General features: G+C 41.5%; 1 protein-coding gene across 2 annotated transcripts in view; it reads right to left on the bottom strand.

Moving 5' to 3' along the window:
* Positions 1-8,284: 8,284 nt before the first annotated feature.
* FAM3C (FAM3 metabolism regulating signaling molecule C) overlaps positions 8,285-19,316 on the bottom strand; it is a 64,897-nt gene continuing 53,865 nt past the window's right edge. For both annotated transcript variants that reach the window (XM_086691483.1, XM_025929831.2), the window contains exons 9-10: positions 10,993-11,119; positions 8,285-10,399 (exon numbers count right to left, since the gene is read on the bottom strand). In XM_086691483.1, the coding sequence (XP_086547609.1) occupies positions 10,310-10,399; positions 10,993-11,119 (217 nt within the window). In that variant the 3' untranslated portion in view covers positions 8,285-10,309. The remainder of the gene's footprint in view (positions 10,400-10,992; positions 11,120-19,316) is intronic.

Below are 19,316 nucleotides of genomic sequence, written 5' to 3'. Positions count from 1 at the left end.
TATCTGCATTAAAATAAGCACTCTTTTTTTTTTAAGGTGAAGAATAGTTCCCATTAACAACCAATTTCTTCTATCAACTAGACAACTTTTCATAATTACCTTACCAACCAATTGGTAGAATCAGGTGGCCTCCAATTCCCAAACGCTAGTATGCAGCCATTGCTTGAAGACAGTGATGCCAACTCAGACTCTCTTCTCTGGGATGCCTGAGCAGGATCTCCTAACTCCCAAGCTTTGGCTTCTTCTTTTTTGTGTCTTTTTGTGTCTTTGGCTTCTTCTTTTCCTTCTCCTCCCTGGCATCACTATGGAAGCCATTCTTGAATTTCTCACCAGTTTAACTGATGGCCAACCTGGACTTGGCTCATTTTCTTCCCACTCCCTGTCATGCTGCAGGTAGCACCACGGTGCTCTCGGGAATACAATTTGTGGAGCCCAGATGTTCCTATTCAATCTAAGCTATTTTGCCTGCATTGTTTAGGGCTCTTCGTGTTGCAAGTAACAGATGACACAACCCAGACTGACAAATGTTAAAGGAAATGCATTGACTCAGTAACTGAAGAGTCCAGAGTCCAGACTGGTTCCCGTGGAGCTCGATCTGAAAACTCACACTATGTTCCCACGGTTCAGGTCTTTCCAGCTCCAGCCTAAACAGGCTGGCTTCTGCAGTGTTGTCTTCTACTTCAGGCCCTACAAGGTGGTGGGGGGACCCTCACCACCTCATGCCACCCCAGGGGCCCCAGGCTCTTCTCTTTTCTTAGCTAAATGGCTGCTACGCTCCCTCCAAGCCTCACATTCTCCTACCACTCATTCTAAGGAAAGAGAGAGGTTCTTCTTGGTTGCTTCTATAGGAGAGATGGAATTTTTTTTTTTCCTTCACAAAATGACCAACTAAGGTAGTTCTGAGACTCATTGGCTCTGATTGGTTAATATGTCCATCAGGGAACCAATCACAATGGGCATTGGAGATTGGGGTTAGGGGATAAATACATTGATGATCTTAAGGCAATCAGATCCAGTGTGGAAAGTGGCAGTGAGTGATTCATTCCGACTAAACTCAAGTAGCTTGAGAAAAGGGAGGGAAGAGGTGAATCCGCGGAGGAAAACCAGGGTGTTATGTTAACATTAAAGGGTACCTGGGTGCTGGGCAGCACAGACATTAGATGTCTTCAGCTCCAGTGATGTGTTTCGAAAACAGCTTTCTGGCAGCACTTGGGTCAGGCTCACAGCCAGACAAAGCCCTGTGACTTATGTATAGGGTACAAAGTGCCTTCTTTTGTTTAAATGCCCTTTATGATGTTGAAAGGGGAAAAGGAGAGGGGAGGTGCTCTAGTGTATTAATTTTCAACATAGGAGTTCAACTATTTTATAAATTGGGAAATGCTTAATAGAGACAGTGGTAAGAGGCAATGATGATTGTCTGAAAATGATATCAAGAAAAGCATATCAAATGGCATTATCTATAACCTCTAGATAAAGAAGTTTGCTAATTAAAATATTTCCCTGGTAGTAGTAGCTTGCAAAACATTAAAAAACGCTTTAATTTGTTTGGCTATAAACAACTGCATTCTTTCCTTATTCACAATCTGGATGATAGTCGTTTTGTTTTTAAAGAACTAGGATAGCTATAGAGTAAAAATAGAATCTAATTATATAAGATGCTACGACCCTGTATGTTTTTGCAGCTTTGTAATCATGTGATATTCACAGTAGAGATTTTAGAAACACACGTTGACTTTCGCAAGCACTGTCAGTACTAGTGTGTCTGGTTTCTACTTGGTTTAAAATGTGGAACCAGAGAAGCTTCCCATCAAAATATTCATTTATAGGCAATTTGATGAGCTGTTGGAACTTGTTGCATTGCGTTGCATTGCATTGCAGTGCCCAGACACTGCGGAGTTAAACCAACCATTTGGAGCCAGTTAGTTAGTGATCCAGAGTACTATAATCCACTTAGCTGACTTGAAGGAAGAAAAATTCAAGTCTGATCTCCAGGAACCAGGAATACTCCTCAGGGCAAGCCCTTCTTAAGGAAAGTTGGCTAAGATGCCTTGATTTTTTTTTTTTTTTTTTTAATTTCAGTTTCACTATAGACCAGATGTGATAAGTCATAACATTTCTCAGAGTAGGATGATGAGGTGAGCCGAGAAGGACAAATGCATGTGGCGCAGCGTGAAAAGGGGGACATGGTTGTACACCAGGGACTCATTTCCTTTGAAATAGGGAATAATAGCAAACACTTAATTAGCACTTACTGCGTACCAGGCATTAAGTAACTTCTATGTATTATTCTGTGCCCTTCACCAACATGTGCTTCACACAGCATCAAAATTGTCACACACTGAGTTTGCAGTATACCATTTAGAGAGTTTGGGGCCTTTGTAAATAAAATGAAAATTACAGGATGTTCCTTCATGGTTTGGCTATATAAACTTGATTGAGGAGCAGTAGTTAGATGATGGAAGAACTGAGAGCTTAGAATTCACCATGAAATAGAATGAAAAGACACTGCCTCTTGATTTCTAAGCTCTAAGTGATTTAAACTGCCTGCTATTTTAGATCCCAGTGTGGGCTAACAGTCGGATTATGCAAGAGCCTAACAATCATTCCAAAAGGAAATGACTGGGGGTGAAGATCAAACTAATTTAGTGCGACGTTAAATAAATACTTACATCCTTTTTATTGTTGTGCTTACAGCCAATTGTTACATAAGGTGTCATTTTTAATACATGGATGAAATTTACCATTGGTAACGATTTACATTCACATCCAAAGGAAAACCACTAGAGGTGGTTTGCATGATTAAAACCTCTTGAAACAAAATCAGGATTGAAAAAGCAGCCTCTCCCACTGATTGTAAAGGGAAAGTAATAATAAATGTGGACCAAGTCAACACAAACTGCAGTTTCGTATGTGACTTTTTAATTTGCAGAGTTAAGTGAAAGCATCTGATTGGTGTGTGAATGGTGGATATAGCGCCGCCTGTTCCCCTCTGTTAACTGCTGTTCTGAACGCTCGGAGAGGCTCCCCTCAATACAGGCCAAGGAGCCTTCCCTTTTGTACGCTAGTAACAATCAAGCCCCTGTCATCATGCCCATATCCAGTCGGCCATGTTTAGCCAAGAAGCAGGAGGGTGGCCCCTTGTAGCCCCTATTGTTCTCTGACAAAAGAGGAGTATCGCCAAATTTAACTGCACATTTAAGTACACCTCAAATTCTGCATGAATTACAGGTGTAAATAAAATGTAAAGTTAGTAATTACCTGTTTGTTCCTAGTACATAATCCTGACATTTCTTTTTTAAAAAAAGAAAGATTTTTTTGGTTTTTTTGGGTGTTTTTTTTGTTTGTTTGTTTTTTTTTTTTTGGTAAGTTGTATTGTTTCTATTTTCCCCCCAGCTTTCCTGGGATATAGTTGACATATAACATTATGTAAGTTTAAGGTTCTGTCCATTGCAAGTGCTTCATCTCAAGCTCCCCGGCAGACTACCAATGTTTGTTCCTTACGGCTTCATCCAAGGCAAGCCAGCAAAATGGAAAAACTGAAAAAGTGAATGTGATAAAGCCTCTTTAACATGCCCTCTATTTAATGGGTATGGGCTAAATAATTTTACAAGCTGAACGATAAATGTCACTACTCAGAATGAGAAATTCTCTCCTTTTGCTGGCTTGAACACTTGTTCTTTCCCCCAGATGCTCAATATATCATTTCTTGAGAAACTACTTTGAACTTTGCTGACTAAATAGAGAACTACAGCCTTAAAACGTTGATTGTCACAACTGTATTGTATCCGTGTCTGACACAGTTCTGTAGAATTATAGGGAACCTCCTCCAAAAGGATTATTTCCGTAAGAGAATGTTAACATTCCCTTGCAAGGTGTTAATAGTTCCACAAGAATTGTCTTCCAACCTCATTCCTGGGTCAGAAGTTTCAGATTTCAGGGCACCTGGGTGGCTCAGTCAGTTAAGCGTCTGACTCTTGGTTTTGCCTCAGGTCATGATCTCATGGTTGCTGAGATTAAGCCCCCTGCTTGGGATTCTCTCTCTCCCTCTCTCTCTGCCCCTCTCCCACTCACACACACACACACACACTCTCTCTCTCTCTCAAATATGTAAACCCCAAAAAAGTTTCAGATTTCTTTAGGAGTACAAGCTCATTTACTGATGTTAAACCTTAGGTCTTCTCCCTCAGGGAGAACAGAAAGCCAGCGAGGGCTGTCTGCATTCCCCTGGGAAGAGGCACCAGGACTGAGGGCCGGGTGCTTGCTCCTCAGACCTCAGGAAATCCCCACCTGCCGACTCTCCCACCTCTCCTACCTCTGAGAACACTCAACTCTCAGGTACCACTGCCTTCTCCACCAACTGAAAAACGTACTTCTAACTACAGCTTTCGGCACCATTTGCTTCTACATCTCTCCTCTGCTCAGAGCTCAGACTCGCAAGACATTCTCCTCAGGGTTCATTTCTCTTCTGGTCACATACTGCACACAGCACTTCTCCAGTCTGACTCCTGGCACACGGGGTATGCAGAAGCTAACCATTTTTAGAGGCTGAAACTTGAAATAATTGAAAAGATTTCTATGTTAAAACGAACATCTGAGTAAATGATAAAATAAACCAAAAAATTCACGTTAAGTTTTAGAACTTCTCAGACTCAGACTGGGCTCTTCACTAAAACCTGATTTCCAGAGGTCAGCGTGTACTCTCCTCAGCTTTGAGCGATATACCTACAGAAAACAGGGCAGTTCCATTCACCATTCCGCTGGTGACACTGAGGTTAAGAAGCCTTGGCAGGGGATTCAGCAGCCCCCGTATTGAGCGTGTCCACCCGAGTAGGCCAGGTCGAAGCAGCAGCGACAGCACATGAAGGCGCAACGCATCGCGGAAAAAATGTTCCAAAGTCAAATGCATAAAGTTCAAATAATGAGTTTACTATTATAAGGAAAAAGGTCTCAGAAAGCAAAAAACGTCTCAAAATCCATTCAAGGCATTCCTCTCCTGCCCAGGCAACACTCGCTAGTGGGTAAGAACGTCCACGGGCCTTCTGAACAAGAAGCAAATGCTGGTGTGCAAGAGGGTGCCAGCTGGGTCCCCCCTTGCCCTCAGCAGGAGTTAGAGGGTTAGGTAGCAGGTTAGGAGCAGGGCTCCGGGTCTTTTGTTCTGGGCTCTCCTGGATTGGGGCTGCAGCAGAGTGCTCCCCCATGAGGCTCATCTGCCAGCTGCCACCACAGAAAGGAATCAGCCTCTGGCTAAGTCACATGCTTTCCCATACCTTCCCCTCCAGACGGGACAGCAAGTGCAACTAGATCATGTGATCATTTGAGTTGCCGGCTCCCTGGGGATCCACAAAAGCCTGGATTCTGCATATGAGATACGGTTTGGTGTCAGTGCAGACTGAATGAAAGAGCAGGTGATACATAATTGGAGGCCGAGGTCAAGGAGGTGCTAGGGTGAAGAGCTGTGTCCTCTCTCATGACCTGACCATCCAAGTCGTTCAACGGCTCCTTTTTGGCTTGGTGTCTCAGTCCATTCAGGGCGCTTTAACAAAACACCACAGACGGGGTTGGCTGATAAACAACAGAAATTCCATTCTCACAGTTCTAGAGGCTGGGAAGTCCAAGATCAGATTTGGGGTCTTATAAAGACCTGCTTTTTGGTTCATGTGTTTTCTTGCTGTGTCCTCACATGGCAGAAGGGGCCAGGGAGCTCTCTAGGGTCTCTTTCATAAGGGCTCTACCCCCAGTGAGGGCTCTACTCTTCTGCCCTAATCATCTCTCAGGGTTCCCACCTCCAAATTACCGTTACATTGGAGATTAGGTTTCAACAACCGGATAATAGGGGCAGGGAAGAGGGGTAGCTGGACACAAACATTGGGACCGTACGTGGTGTTTGGCAAGATGGGACTGGGAAGCTCAAGGAGGCTGGCTTTTGTCTTTGACCAGAACACTATTAGCTGCAAGAGACACAGTCAATAATAAGGACAATACCAGCAGTTGCATTTAGTGCGTACCGGGCACTCGGGCAGGCACCACAAACACGTGGTATTAGGCCTACCTTGTAACAGTGAGGATACAGACTTTGTCAAGTTCCCCATGTAATGAGCAATGAAGTAGAGACACATACTCAGGCAAGTCTGTACTCTTCACCAGTATGCTACACTCCCTCCATTACAGAATTCACTCCTCTTTAAGGTTTTAGGACCCTTTCCTCTCTGGTGATCAAGTCAAATAAATGCGGGCTGATTACAGGAAACATTAGGAGACTGCAGTTTCATAAATTATTTTTCCCAAATATAGGACTTTTACCAATTGAAATTTTTTTGAATGTTTATTTTTTGAGAGACAGAGTGCGAGCAGGGGAGGGGCACAGACGGAATCCGAAGCAGGCTCCGGGCTCCAGGCTCCGAGCTGTCAGCACAGAGCCCCACGGGGGACTCAAACTCACAAACCTCGAGATCATGACCTGAGCCTAAGTCAGACGCTTAACCGACTGAGCTACCCACGCGCCCCTTTTACCAATTCAGTCTCGACTTCTTTCAATGTTCAGTGCCCATCCAGTGATGGGCAGACTTTACGTAGAGGTGAACAGTGAGTTTTGTTTTGTTTGCTAAGTAATCTCTACACCCAACGTGAGGCTCCAGCTCACAGACCCCAAGATCAAGAGCTGCATGCTCTATCGAATGAGTTAGCCAGGTGCCCCTAAACAGTGAGGTTGGTGATGGCAGCGAATTGAGCCAGTGAACTAGCTCTACTGGGAAGACGGTCTTTGTAGTAAGTTTGCTTATAAACTGCCTAGGCAACAAAGCCCAGAAGCCTTTCTTCCGACTCTAATTGAAGGATCAGCCAGTCCCTTTTCCTTTCTAGAAGCAACATCCTAGTGTTGAAAGCATTTCCTTAACATAGCTGCCTTCAGGTTTGTCTGCACCCTCACTGGATTGCAGGAAGGTTCTGGTGGAAGAAGTCTCCTAGGTTCCTGGAAGGCGTTCCCCACGTTCCTTCAAGCTGCCTAACAAGACTGCCACTCCCAAGCCAGGCAGGCCTGCTTTTCGCTCTAGCTGGCCTTGATTTGACAGGAACCTCAAGAACAGGGGTGTGGGAGAGAAGAGACCAGAGGTAGGACAGTAGTGAGATTAAGGGAGCTTTGAGGGGAATTGGGATTAACTATCATCACGTGACAATCAAAAACCAAGTGTGCGACAGAAAGATCAAGCTGGGAAGACGCAGCAAAATTCTAAGGGGTGCTTTAGAAAAGGTAAAATCTGGGGCACCTGGGTGGCTCAGTCAGTTGAGTATCCGACTTTGGCTCAGGTCATAATCTCACAGTGTGTGAGTTTGAGCCCTGTGTCAGGCTCACGGCTGTCAGCCCAGAGCCTGCTTGGGATTCTCTCTCTGCCTCTCTCTACTCCTCCTCTGCTTCGCAAACACACACTCTCTCTCTCTCTCTCTCAAAAATAAAACAGGGGCGCCTGGGCGGCTCAGTCAGTTAAACATCCGACTTCGGCTCAGGTCATGATCTCGCAGTCCGTGGGTTCGAGCCTCGCATCGGGTTCTGTGCTGACAGCTCGGAGCCTGGAGCCTGCTTCCGATCCTGTGTCTCCCTCTCCCTCTGCCCCTCCCCTGCTTGGACTCTCTCTCTGCCTCAAAATAAATAAATATTAAAAAATTTTTTTTAAATAACTTAAACATTTCTTTTTTAAAAAAAAGTGAAGGTAAAATCTGGTACGTTACTCTGCAGCTCTTAACTTACATGTACTGACTGCTGTCTGAGGCCTCGCTGAGGAGGGTAAAGCAGGAAATCTTTTCCCTGATCAACATGAGCAATTGTTCCTTGTCTATTCATTTTAAAAAGTATTCTACATGCATTTCTACTCTTCATACTCTGAGCACAGCACATTTCTCATTCCTTCAGTTAAAAATGGGGTATGTCAACTAAACTATCATCTTTTGGGGAGGGGTTCAAATTAGAATTGTAAAAACTGTTAAAGTATTAAGTGCAATACAGGCTAAATGCTTTGGGTTTCATCTGGCGTAATAAAATATTAGCTGATTCATTTTGAAACAAATACAAAACATAGAACACTGACGAACTTTAATCAATTTAAAGTCAGGAATATAAAGACTCTGGCTCAATTTTTCTTTAATTTCCCAAATATCACTTATTTTCCTACAGTCTTAGCTTAACTTTAATAGGCATACTATAACACACTTGTTCTGGAAAACAAAAATTTGTGATTTCAAATAAAAAGTATGCATCCCGAAGTCCTTATACACCATTTAATACACCAAAATGTCAATGCCAAATTTCTGATTTTAATAAAGAAAATTCTCAACATCAAATGAACATTGTTACATTTACAATGCAGACTTTTACAAGAGATCTGAAAATGAAACGTGGGAAAATTATTGCTTCTAAAGTTGGCACCATCTATACATGAACTGAAACAAAAGCAAACTGCACCGAAACTGCCACAGAACCAATCTTTATCCCGCCTTATGACATTCTGTACAGCTTCACAAAGCTACCGTCTTATACTTTTCACCTTGAAAGGGAGGTCTTGCCATCTGGGTACTTAAATTCTATACGTATATCCTGAGGATATCGGTGTGTTTAAGCATAGGAATGTCTTAAACGTTCCATGTTGAGCAGTACAATGAATGCTTGACAAACACTAATGTGAAGTTTTGTAGGTATGTTATTTGGCCAGATAATACAACAAAACCCAACAATGCAAAAAATGCAACATCAATTCACCATCCCTGGAACTGGAAAAGAGCTATTCTTTTAATTGACATAATCTAGGGAAGTATTTTAAATGTCAAAATATACATGCTGAATGTGATTTTGCATATGAGCACCAGAAATCTGAAAAGTTTACAAAAATTCTATAAACGTATAAGGTGCATTTATTCTTGAATTACATTCAGTTTGAGAAGAACCAGTACCCCAAAGCTCGTTAATATTTAAGAAATAGCTAATAGTCTCCAACTTGGCTTACAGCAAAATAAAAATACTGCCTTTAGTTTTTTTATACAAGTCATCTAAAATTATATTCAAAATTTAAGTGTTGCCTTTTATTGTGAATAGCAGTTTGATCATTACTTTATGTTCCAGTTTAAGATATTTCATGCACAATAGGTATTTAACGCCCTTAAAGTGTGTGTGTGTGTGTACACACACACACATTGAATCATTTAGTTAATATCTCAAGTTAACAAAATTTTATGTAGAATTGGGTATGAAGTCATCTGAGGTCCAATCAAATTATTTTTTAAATGGTATCACTCCACTCAGTAATTACGACTTTTCTAAGTCCTTATATCTTCAGGCAAAACTGCTATTATGAAGTTAGATGAAGTAAATACAGAATTATTTCTTGGTTGACCATCAAAATAACTATGATATTAAAGTATGCCTTTTTCTAAACCGCATGGTCAATGCTGACAACAGTTCAAGAGGGAAATCTATGCCAGTGTTGCTCTAAATATACTGCCATGGCTGTCCTGCACTACCTGGTTGGGACAGGGAAGGGACGGGGCCAGCCTCCCTAGTTCCGTGGGGCTGCCACCCCCAGCCTCACTCTAAGCAGCTTCTGCAAAGTCATTATTCACACCGCTAACACGAAATCCAGCAAACTACAGTCCTGAATACCATCTACATTTACATATTTACTTTTTTACTGTGTACATTAAAAAAAAGAATTCTGTTGTGCTTTTCACATATCTGATACAGGTTTTCATTTATTTCTAGGTTTTTTGGGAAGAGAAGAGAAAGACTAAGGAAAAAGAGCAGAGAGTCAGACTGTAAAGTAACATTACACACACAACTAGCCAAATATCTTTTTAATTTAAAAGATACTATCATTAAAAAGCAACATATATACATACATATATACATACATATATACGTGTATGTATATATGTGTATAAAAGAAAACAAAGTCTCCTCCCTAAAATCCAAATTATTCCATGATAGGTTTTCACAGCAACCAGTATACATATCAATATATTTTTCACAATCGGTTCAGTTATCCATCGGGTATGCTTTTAGAATTAAAGGATGTCATTACTGTAGCAGTCTAACCACTGTACTATTATTATGGAAATGTGCTTAGAAATGGTTCAGTGATTTGCTCATTATGATGACTATTTACAAAGGCATCTATTTACGTTAGCAATAAATAATCCTGATATCAAAAGGGATAATGCTCATGCACACACCGAGATGGCTGCATGCTCTTAAAGTATTTACACATAGCTCCTCTGTCACAGCTCTGCCATTAATAATGAAAGTGTGTCTCCTTCAACTTCCGCTACATCAGTCTTGCTTCTGGGGGATGCATCCTTCCATCTCGACAACTTCGGGCCATCCTTCGTACTTGTTTGTGTCCTTATTGTTCTTGATGTGCTGTTGGAATACAACAGTAGGATACAGGGTTAAAGACCGTTATGAACTGCTGCTCTACAGGAACATACTTCAGTGCACTCATTTCAGTAACACTCACGTCAGTGATGCGTGCACACCAATTACTGTTCCAGACAGTTAATGAGCCACCCTTGGGGCCTAGCAGGCCTTCAAATAGCCAAAAGAACAAAACATCGCACAAGTTTTCTAAAGGATCATCCGTTAGTCAAAAAGTGAAGTTTACATTCTTCTAAGTTCTAAGGTATTTCTAAACTTAACTGATTATAATATCAAAAGCTCGATTAAAATCCTTAGTAATCGATGCTTCCCAATGGTCCTGAAAAAAGCACTGACATGCCAGTGCACTGTCATATAGGAAAAAATTTTCCATGCAGAATAGGACTATGTTTAAATTTTGGTTTTAAAACAGTGCCATGGTTATTTCAAATAACTGATTACCAAGAGCTTATGAAAAATAATATGAACATATTTAATGGCTGCTTTGTCTAAGTTTCAAATAATTGGGATAGGAATATGCAGTGTATAGTTTCACAGTTTACTTTTGTCCATTAATTTTGAAAGTCTAAGACACTAACCTGTTCAAAGGGGCTTTTTGTCTTGATGCCTTTCCCACCACAGAAGACCCAGTTGTCTCTAAAACCAAGATTAGTAATAGAGGTACTCCCCAATTCAGCAATGAGCCGCCGTGCCTCATCATTGAGTCTTAAAGAGGAGGAAAAAGAATAATACAATTAACACAGAGCACTAATATTATCTAAGTATACTGATTCACAAGGATATTAACATATAACATGAGATGAAATGAGAAAGTATCAGCTTAAATGAGAATATAAAAAAAGAATAAAGAATTTTTTTCAGGGGCACCTGGGTGGCCCAGTCGATTAAGCATCCAACTCTTGGTTTTGGCTCAGGTCATGATCTCACAGTTTCGTGAGTTTGATCCCTATGTCGGGCTCTGTGCTGGCAGCACGGAGACTGCTTGGGGTTCTCTCTCCCTCTCTCTCTCTACCCCTTCCCCGCTTGCGCTGTCTCTGCCTCTCTCAAATAAAGAAATAAACTTAAAAAATTTCTTTTCAGAGCAACATTCCTACTATTTGAATTCTTTTGAATTCTTTAGTGACAAAAGACATGAAATCTAGCAATTTTAAGTTTATTCTATTAAGAAATACCTTTTAGATGTCTTCATCTTTACAATAATTCACTTTCATCTACATCCACCAAATAAATAAGGGATACCGCACTGAGCACATGCCTACCTAGGTTAATACAAGGTCTTAAGCAAACAGTATCTTTGCAAAATTAAAAATCACTTTGAATTTCCACTAATCCCTCTGTCAATTACATTTGAAAAAAGGTAAATGCGGACAGGTATCGAGGTGTTTCAAATACTATGTTTTATTTCAAAGAAAATGAATCTTGAGAGTAAGTATATAAATTGTACTTCAGTAAGAACTGCTGAGTGGTTACTTAGTAAAAATGAGCATCAACCACATAGCAGTGAAGTGCAGCCAACGACGACGAAGGGCAGTGGCAAAAGTTAACTGGTAGGGAAACAGCTAACTGAAAGATAGTGTTAAGAAATGTTGTGCGGGTTATCATCCTAATGCTGAGTATTCTCGGTCTCCTCTCTGTGTCACAAAAAGGAAGAAATTCAGTAGATACACGCTAGCTAGCTGTAGAGTTTAAAAAAGAGAGAGAGAGAGAGAGAGAGAGAGCGAGAGAGAGAGAGAGAGAGAACAAAAGATCGCTCAGGGCAAGGGCCACCTGTGCAGGTATTCGGCAGTAGGTCCTATATATCTTCCAAGAGATGGTACTTACAGGTCACTTACAGACGTCTGTTCTGCTAAAGTCTGAGGCAAGGTAAGGTTTCTATTTGCAAATAGCATAAGGGGCAGTGAGGAAGGTACTTATTTACCTGACAGTGTTCTTTGAAACATCTCATGCCATTATCAGTCAACTCTTTTAAGGTACTAATGAAAGAAACACTAGGTACCAGAGTTCTCATGTAACTGTCGTGACGATGAATAAAATAATTTGTTTAAAAAAAACTGCGTAAAACAAGAAAGAAGTGCATATATATTATACTTCCAGTTTATGCAAACCACATCCATGGGCAGTGGAGCTGGGCTGTTTTTTCTTTTAATTTTTAATTCCAGTGTAGTTAACATACAGTGTTAGATTCGTTTCAGGCGTGCAATATAGTGACTCAACACTTCCATAAATTATCCAGTGCTCATCAGGACAAGTACTCTCCTTACTCCCCATCATCTATTTCAGCCACGCCCCCGCCCACCTCCCCTCAGGCAACCATCAGTTTGTTCTCTGTAGCCAAGAGTCTGTTTCTTGGTTTGTCTCTCTTTTTCCTTTGCTTGTTTCTTAAAGTCCACATGAGTGAAATCATACAGTATTTGTGACTTATTTCTCCTGGCATTATACTCTGTAGCTCCGTTCATGTTGCTACAAATGACAAGATTTTATTATTTTTTTGTGGCTGAGTAGTATTCCATTGTCCATGTGTGTGCGTGTGTATACATACATATATACCACATCTTCTTTATCCATTCATCTATTGATGGCCACTGGGCTGCTTCCCTATCTTGGTTATTGTAAATAATGCCACAATAGACATAGGGGTGTTTTTGTATTTGGGGGGAAACACCCACTAGTGCAGCTGTTTAACTACAGCCTGGGTACTGCTGTTCTCCTAGAGGAAGTTCAGTAGAATCACTGAAAAAAATCAGCTATAACCCTGGAATATTTAGACTCAAAAATCTATATAAAGCGAGGCACTTACAACCTGGTAAAATAAAAATAAATGAAATGCCTTTGCAAAAGAAACCCTGAAGTCTTGGCCTCTCTGAAGATTTTGAGACTTTCAGAGAATCGGGTGTACATGCTTCTGGCTTTCTTCCCGAAGTCTGCAGCCGTGTCTTCCTGCGCCCATCCTTACGTGAATTAGCCATCACTTTTCATTTGTTTGCTCGCTTAATGAGCAACCTGTATTAGAGGGACACTCCCTGAGTGCATTGCCTGAACCCTGTTTTCTTGTTTCCAAATGGTGTTAGGATGTCGTGGATTTGGAGGACTGTCAAATTCCACTTTTTAGTTTATCCAAACATTCTGTTTTCTGGCTACCTTCCCAGAACATTTTACTTGCATTACCAGCACTAGCAGGTGAATCTTGCTGCAATAAGAATAAGTAGTATTGAAATGCAGACGTTGGGCAGTAGGTTCACTAGGCAGCCTAGTGATGACCGCCTATAGAGGTTTTGGTGGTTTTGTTTATTAATTTATTTTTTGGGGGGGGGGGAGGGAGAGAGCGAGTGCACAGTGGGAGAGGGGCAGAGAGAGAGAGAGAGAGAGAGCGAGAGAGAGAGAGAATCTGAAACTGAATCAAGGCTCTGAGCTGTCAGCACAGAGCCCTATGCAGGGCTTGAACTCACAAACTGGGAGATCATGACCTGAGCTGAAGTCAGATGCTTAACAAACTGAGCCACCCAGGTGCCCCAGCAATACATTTTTTAAAAATTTTTTTAATGTTTATTTACTTTCGAGAGTGAGAAAGAGAGAGAGAGAGAGACAGCATGCAAGTGGGGAGGGCAGAAAGAGAGGAGATACAGAATCCGAAACAGGCTCCAGACTCTGAGCTGTCATCATAGAGCGTGACGCGGGGCTTGAACTCACAAACTGGGAGATCTTGATCCGTGCTGAGTTGGAAGCTTAACTGACTTGAGTCACCCAGGGGCCCTGAGGCTCTGGGGTTTGATTCACATTTACATCTCAGAGTAATTACCAATTGGCACCTCATGGGCTTTGGGGTTGCTCCTAAATAGCTGAAAGTGAAGTTCACAGATGCCAAGAGACTGTTTTATACGTAAAGTAAAAACTGCTTGCAAAGTCGGTGGTTTCTCCGACTGCAGGCCTGGCTCCCTGTAAAAAGTATGAATAAAATCTTCTTTGTCTATGAATTTTATATCAATTAAGAAATATATTGAAGGGCAATCATTTTTAATTCCTTACTTCTGAATTTCAGAACCAGTCATCTTGATGTACATGAGTAAACTAGGCCAATTTAGCCAGAGATCCAGAAGCAACTTGAAAATGGCTTTGTTTTGACTCCCTCCCTTCATCTCTTTACTTCCTTTCCCATGAGAACACCCTGCGGTCCTGTGCAGAAGAGGGCAACAAAGCCGGCCTACGAGGGCTATCTTTAGAAAGGCCTAACAGCGGGTTGGTCCCCGGCTGGCAGCTGGACACTTGGATTTGGGGAGGGCTCCCCCCATTCCCAGAACTGCTCGGGATGGGTCACTGTGCCTGTACTGCAGAAGCAAGGCTGTCTATGCTGAACACCTACTTTACGTCTGGGAGTCTGGAATCTGGGGATGTGTCAGGCAGAGGGTGCCTATGTGGCCAGTAGCCAGTAAAATCCCTGGACACTGAGTCCCCAGTAAGCTTTCCTACAAGACAGCATTTCACAGTGTTGTCACTGTTTGGTGCTGGAGGAATGAAGCCTGTCCTATGTGGCTCCACTGGGAGAGGACTCTTGGAACCTGAGGCTGGTTCCCACCAGACTTTGCTCAGTGCGTATCTCCCCTTTTTGCTGATTGTGCTTTTGCTGCAACAAATAGCAGTCATGAGGCGAGCAGGACCACATGCTAGTCCTAGCAAACCCTCAAACCTGGGGTGGTCCAGGCGCCCCCAGCCCTTACCCCTATGAGTATCCACTATAGTTTTAGAACAAGGTAAGTTTCTCAGTAATTTCTAAAATTGTCTGCTTTGCCTACATAGAACTTGGAGGATTTCATTATTCCTTTCTGACATCTTTTATTTTAGTAAAAGATGATTTCATGTTTCAAAAAGAAGTTTAAAATCATGCAACGTAACCAATATTCTCAGCACTTGATTCAATACACATTAGGTATCAAAATATCCCATTTCTTTATTTTATTTTTCAATGCTGTTTTATTTTTCAGAGAGACAGAGAGACAGAGCAGGAGCAGGGGAGGGGAGAGAGAGAGGGAGACACAGAATCCAAGCAGGCTCTACGCTCTGAGCTGTCACCACAGAGCCTGATGTGGGGCTTGAACCCACGAACTGGGAGATCATGACCTGAGCTGAAGTCAGATGCTTAACTGACTGAGCCACCCAGGAGCCCCTCCCATTTCTTTAAAAGCCAGTGTAACTAATATATACATAGCATAAATTTAAAAATATAAGCTTTTATTCTATATAGGACCCCCATGAGTGTGTTACATATACATTAATCTCCACCAATGGTCTTAACTAGCAGAGATGTGAAAAATTTCAATGGACTACATTTTCTTTAAAATTAATTAAAAATTATCCTGTGACAAACAAGAAAGCAGAGACAGGGATCAAGTTTTCCCAGAAGAGATTCTACAGCTACACAGGGGCAATCTGGAGTACAATAGAGGAAGTGGGTACTGGAGAGGGGGCGACTCAGAGATCTGCCTCCGTATTTCCTGGGGAAAAAGGAGCCGCTGAGAGCCCCACGGTCACACCATCACAACAGGCCGATGCACCCTGTCTTGAAAAGCACAGAAAGCAACAAGGAGAATTAATGTCCTGGGCTCAATGTGGACCAACAGGGAAGAACCACTTGGGAAGTAAAAGTGTAGGTGTCAAGAACTCTGGAAGAAAATCACCATACTATCTCCGGAAACTGAAGAATAAGCAACGCCAGGTACAGGTGACCCCGGAGCCTGGACTTTGAAGAGAGCACATCATACAAAGTTCAGATTAAAAGCTCTTATGAGAGAAGAGGGCTCTTCAAAAACAAACCAAAACTCCCAATAATTTTCACTGTATGATTGCTAGCAATCCCAGAAAAGAGAAGGATAGGTTCCAAATTAGTGCTGCTATAGGAGTGTTCTCTGATGGGCTCAAACTCAGAAAAGCATCCAAAAATGTAGGGCAAATCATATTACTGATGGCAAAACTTTGAATACTACTACCAGGAAGACCTGTAGTGCTCAGAATAAGATGAGACTCCTAAAACTATAAAAGGCCACAGAAAGAACTTCTGCTACTAAGCACAAACAACGAAGTGACCCACTGTTTCACAAGAACAGTATAATATCGAGATCAAAGCATGCCTGTCCTTTCCAGGGAGGCAAACACTCTGATCAACATAAAAAGGGAAGAGTGGTTCAGGAATGTCTATATAAGTGCTTTAAAGTAAAGGGAAGCCTCCAGGCCTACACACATCACACAGTTAAATTCCAAGGAACTTATTAATATCATCTTCAAGGCAATGTCCATTATTTTAGAAGCATTATGGAAAATGAAGGTGCTAAATCGTTAAAAGTTACTCCAGTCTTCAAAAAAGGCAAGGAAATTTTTAGAAACAATGGTTCAATAGAACTACTTCCAATTCTTAGCAAATTCTAGAATGGATTACAGCAAGGAGATCCTGTGAACATTAAAAAAAAAAAAAAAAAGGAGGAAGAGGAAAGATGGGGTAGTGAGGAGGAGGGAGAAATAAATCAAGCCAAGTTAATGTCATCTCTGGCATTTCACCATGTAAAGAGGTTTTCGGGTGGTAGATTAGGCTACTGTAATTAGCATAGTTCATGAGTTTCAAGTGAGCATCTGAGAGTCTTAGAAAATAGCCTCTATGAATAAAATAATGAAGCAGCAGCTGGATGATATGCCTATTAGGGTGCACTGGCAGCTGTTTAAAAAACAGTTTCTGTAGATGATCAGTAGATGAATCCCTTGGAGGAGGCCCCTAGTAGGGTGGCACACTGCCCTTGGCGAACAGTTTCATCAATGACTTCGATTTAGACACAAGAACAACTCTGGAGAGACTACAAAGCCTGGATCATGGAAATCTCATAGGACAAATGTCAGAATCATGACCTAATGGGCTAAAATCAGCAAAATTGAATGTAACAAGGATAACAAGGGTAAATGAAGCCCTTCATTTAGATTAAACAAAAGCAAATACTGAATGGGGAGAGAGACCTGACTTGGCAGTGGTTTAAAAAAAAAAAAAAAGGTCTGAGATCAAATGAAATGATCTAAGAGTTTAACTTAACCAAAAATTCATGAGTCAAAAATGTGATATGACCATTTAAAGGAAACTAATACAATACTAGTCTGCATGAATATTCAAAGAAATGTAATCTCCAGAACGGTAAAAGCTAGCCTCTCCCCTGCACTGGCCAGACCACATCTGGAGCCCTGTGTTTGATCTGGGGCACTCATTTTAAGAGAGCTGATAATCAACCAGAGAGCTGATGCCCAAAAAAATGCAGCCCAGAGGGTAAACCAACCCAGAAACTTAACATGATGAAAGGTGACAAGGGTCCTGTGTATGGTGCAGGAAAACGGAAAAATGAAAGAGAAATGCTAATTAGTTTCAAACATGAAGTATCAAATGATTTAGGGAACATATATATTGCTCCATTTACCCAAGCTAAGACTACCAGGTGGTATTTAGAAGGAGACCAACCCTGAGAACGTAATGTTTACTTAATAGTTTTTTGCTCTGTTCTGTTTCAGATAGAGCAATGATGAGATACTGGTGCCCTTCAGAGGTAAGCAGTTCAGCGGAGAGATTTGTAAACGAGTTCCATGGGAATTCCCCCCCACCCCCACCCCCAACCGTGGCTTGGATGCTTTGTCAAATGACTTAGGATCACTTACTTCAGGTCACCCACATTTAAACCTTTCACTTAGCCAGGAAGCTAACACGTCATAGAGTGTTGTCTCCAAAAGGAGGGCTACGATAGCAAAATTTAGCTTGCTCAAACTATTAAAGTTCTTCATTACATAAACAAGTAATTTATTTTAGAAGGGTAGGTCGGGGGAGGGGGAGGAAGTAGGCATCATTAGAGATCTGCACTCTCCAAAATGTACCTTTTCTTAAATATAGTGGGGTTTTTTTGTTTGTTTTTTGTTTTGTTTTGTTTTGTTTTTAAAATGGGCTTCCTTGTTACAATCAAGAAACACTGGGATAAACAAAGGTAAAGAGGTTTCCTTAGGGGCAAACTTCAGGGCCTTGCATTGTAAATCCCTGAAAGAGGCAAAATGCAAGGTGCCATCCCCCAAACTTATTTGACCATTACAGGTTTAAAGGGCTGGGATCCCACTAGAACACACTCTGGGAAGTGCTGTGATGGAGACCAATCGCAAACACTCTCACAAGTTCACTGTACAGCCAAGGAGCTCACTGCTGATAGCAGTAACTGGGATCAGGCAGGGACAACTATGGAGAACCCATACCAACTCCCAGTCTTAGAGACAGTAGGCACATCCATTTCAAATTCTAAACTCTTTTGTGTATTGGGTATAAGCAGGAAAACAAACCATTCCTATGAAGTAAAATCCAGAAGCCTTATGGAAAGAAAAGTCCTTAACACATCAGTTGAAGCACAGACAGCTTCTAATCCCATAGAAGACTGGGTATACCACAGCTGATGAATCACACTTCAAATGTTCCACAGATACCTGCCAAGGTGTATGCTTCAATTCCGTTACATTTAATAGATGCAGATGGCCATTTATAAAGACTGCATGTCCATTTTTGTATAAAGGACACAATACTTACAATTTATTTCACTGGTGTTTGGAAAAAGGAAATATTCAAAATACAAATTCATGTACCCAAACTGAAAATGCAGACAATTGAAATCATTTAAATATACAGAGGTTGAACCATACATTGGCTAAGTATAAAGACATCACAATTTATTTATTTTTTTAAATTTATTTTTGAGAGAGCGCACAGGGCAGGGGGACAGAGGATCTGAAGGGGGGCGGGGGGGTGGACAGAGGATCTGAAGCAGGCTCTATGCTGACAGCAGAGAGCCAGATGTCAGGCTCAAACTCACGAGCCGTGAGATCATGAGCCAAAGTTGGAGGCTTAACCAGC

The sequence above is a fragment of the Puma concolor genome, chromosome A2 (assembly GCF_028749965.1).
Source record: "Puma concolor isolate L17-30 chromosome A2, mPumCon1.1.hap2, whole genome shotgun sequence".
Taxonomy (NCBI): domain Eukaryota; kingdom Metazoa; phylum Chordata; class Mammalia; order Carnivora; family Felidae; genus Puma; species Puma concolor.
The sequence above is the reverse complement of the archived record's forward strand: the minus strand, read 5'-3'. Positions and strand labels throughout refer to the sequence as shown.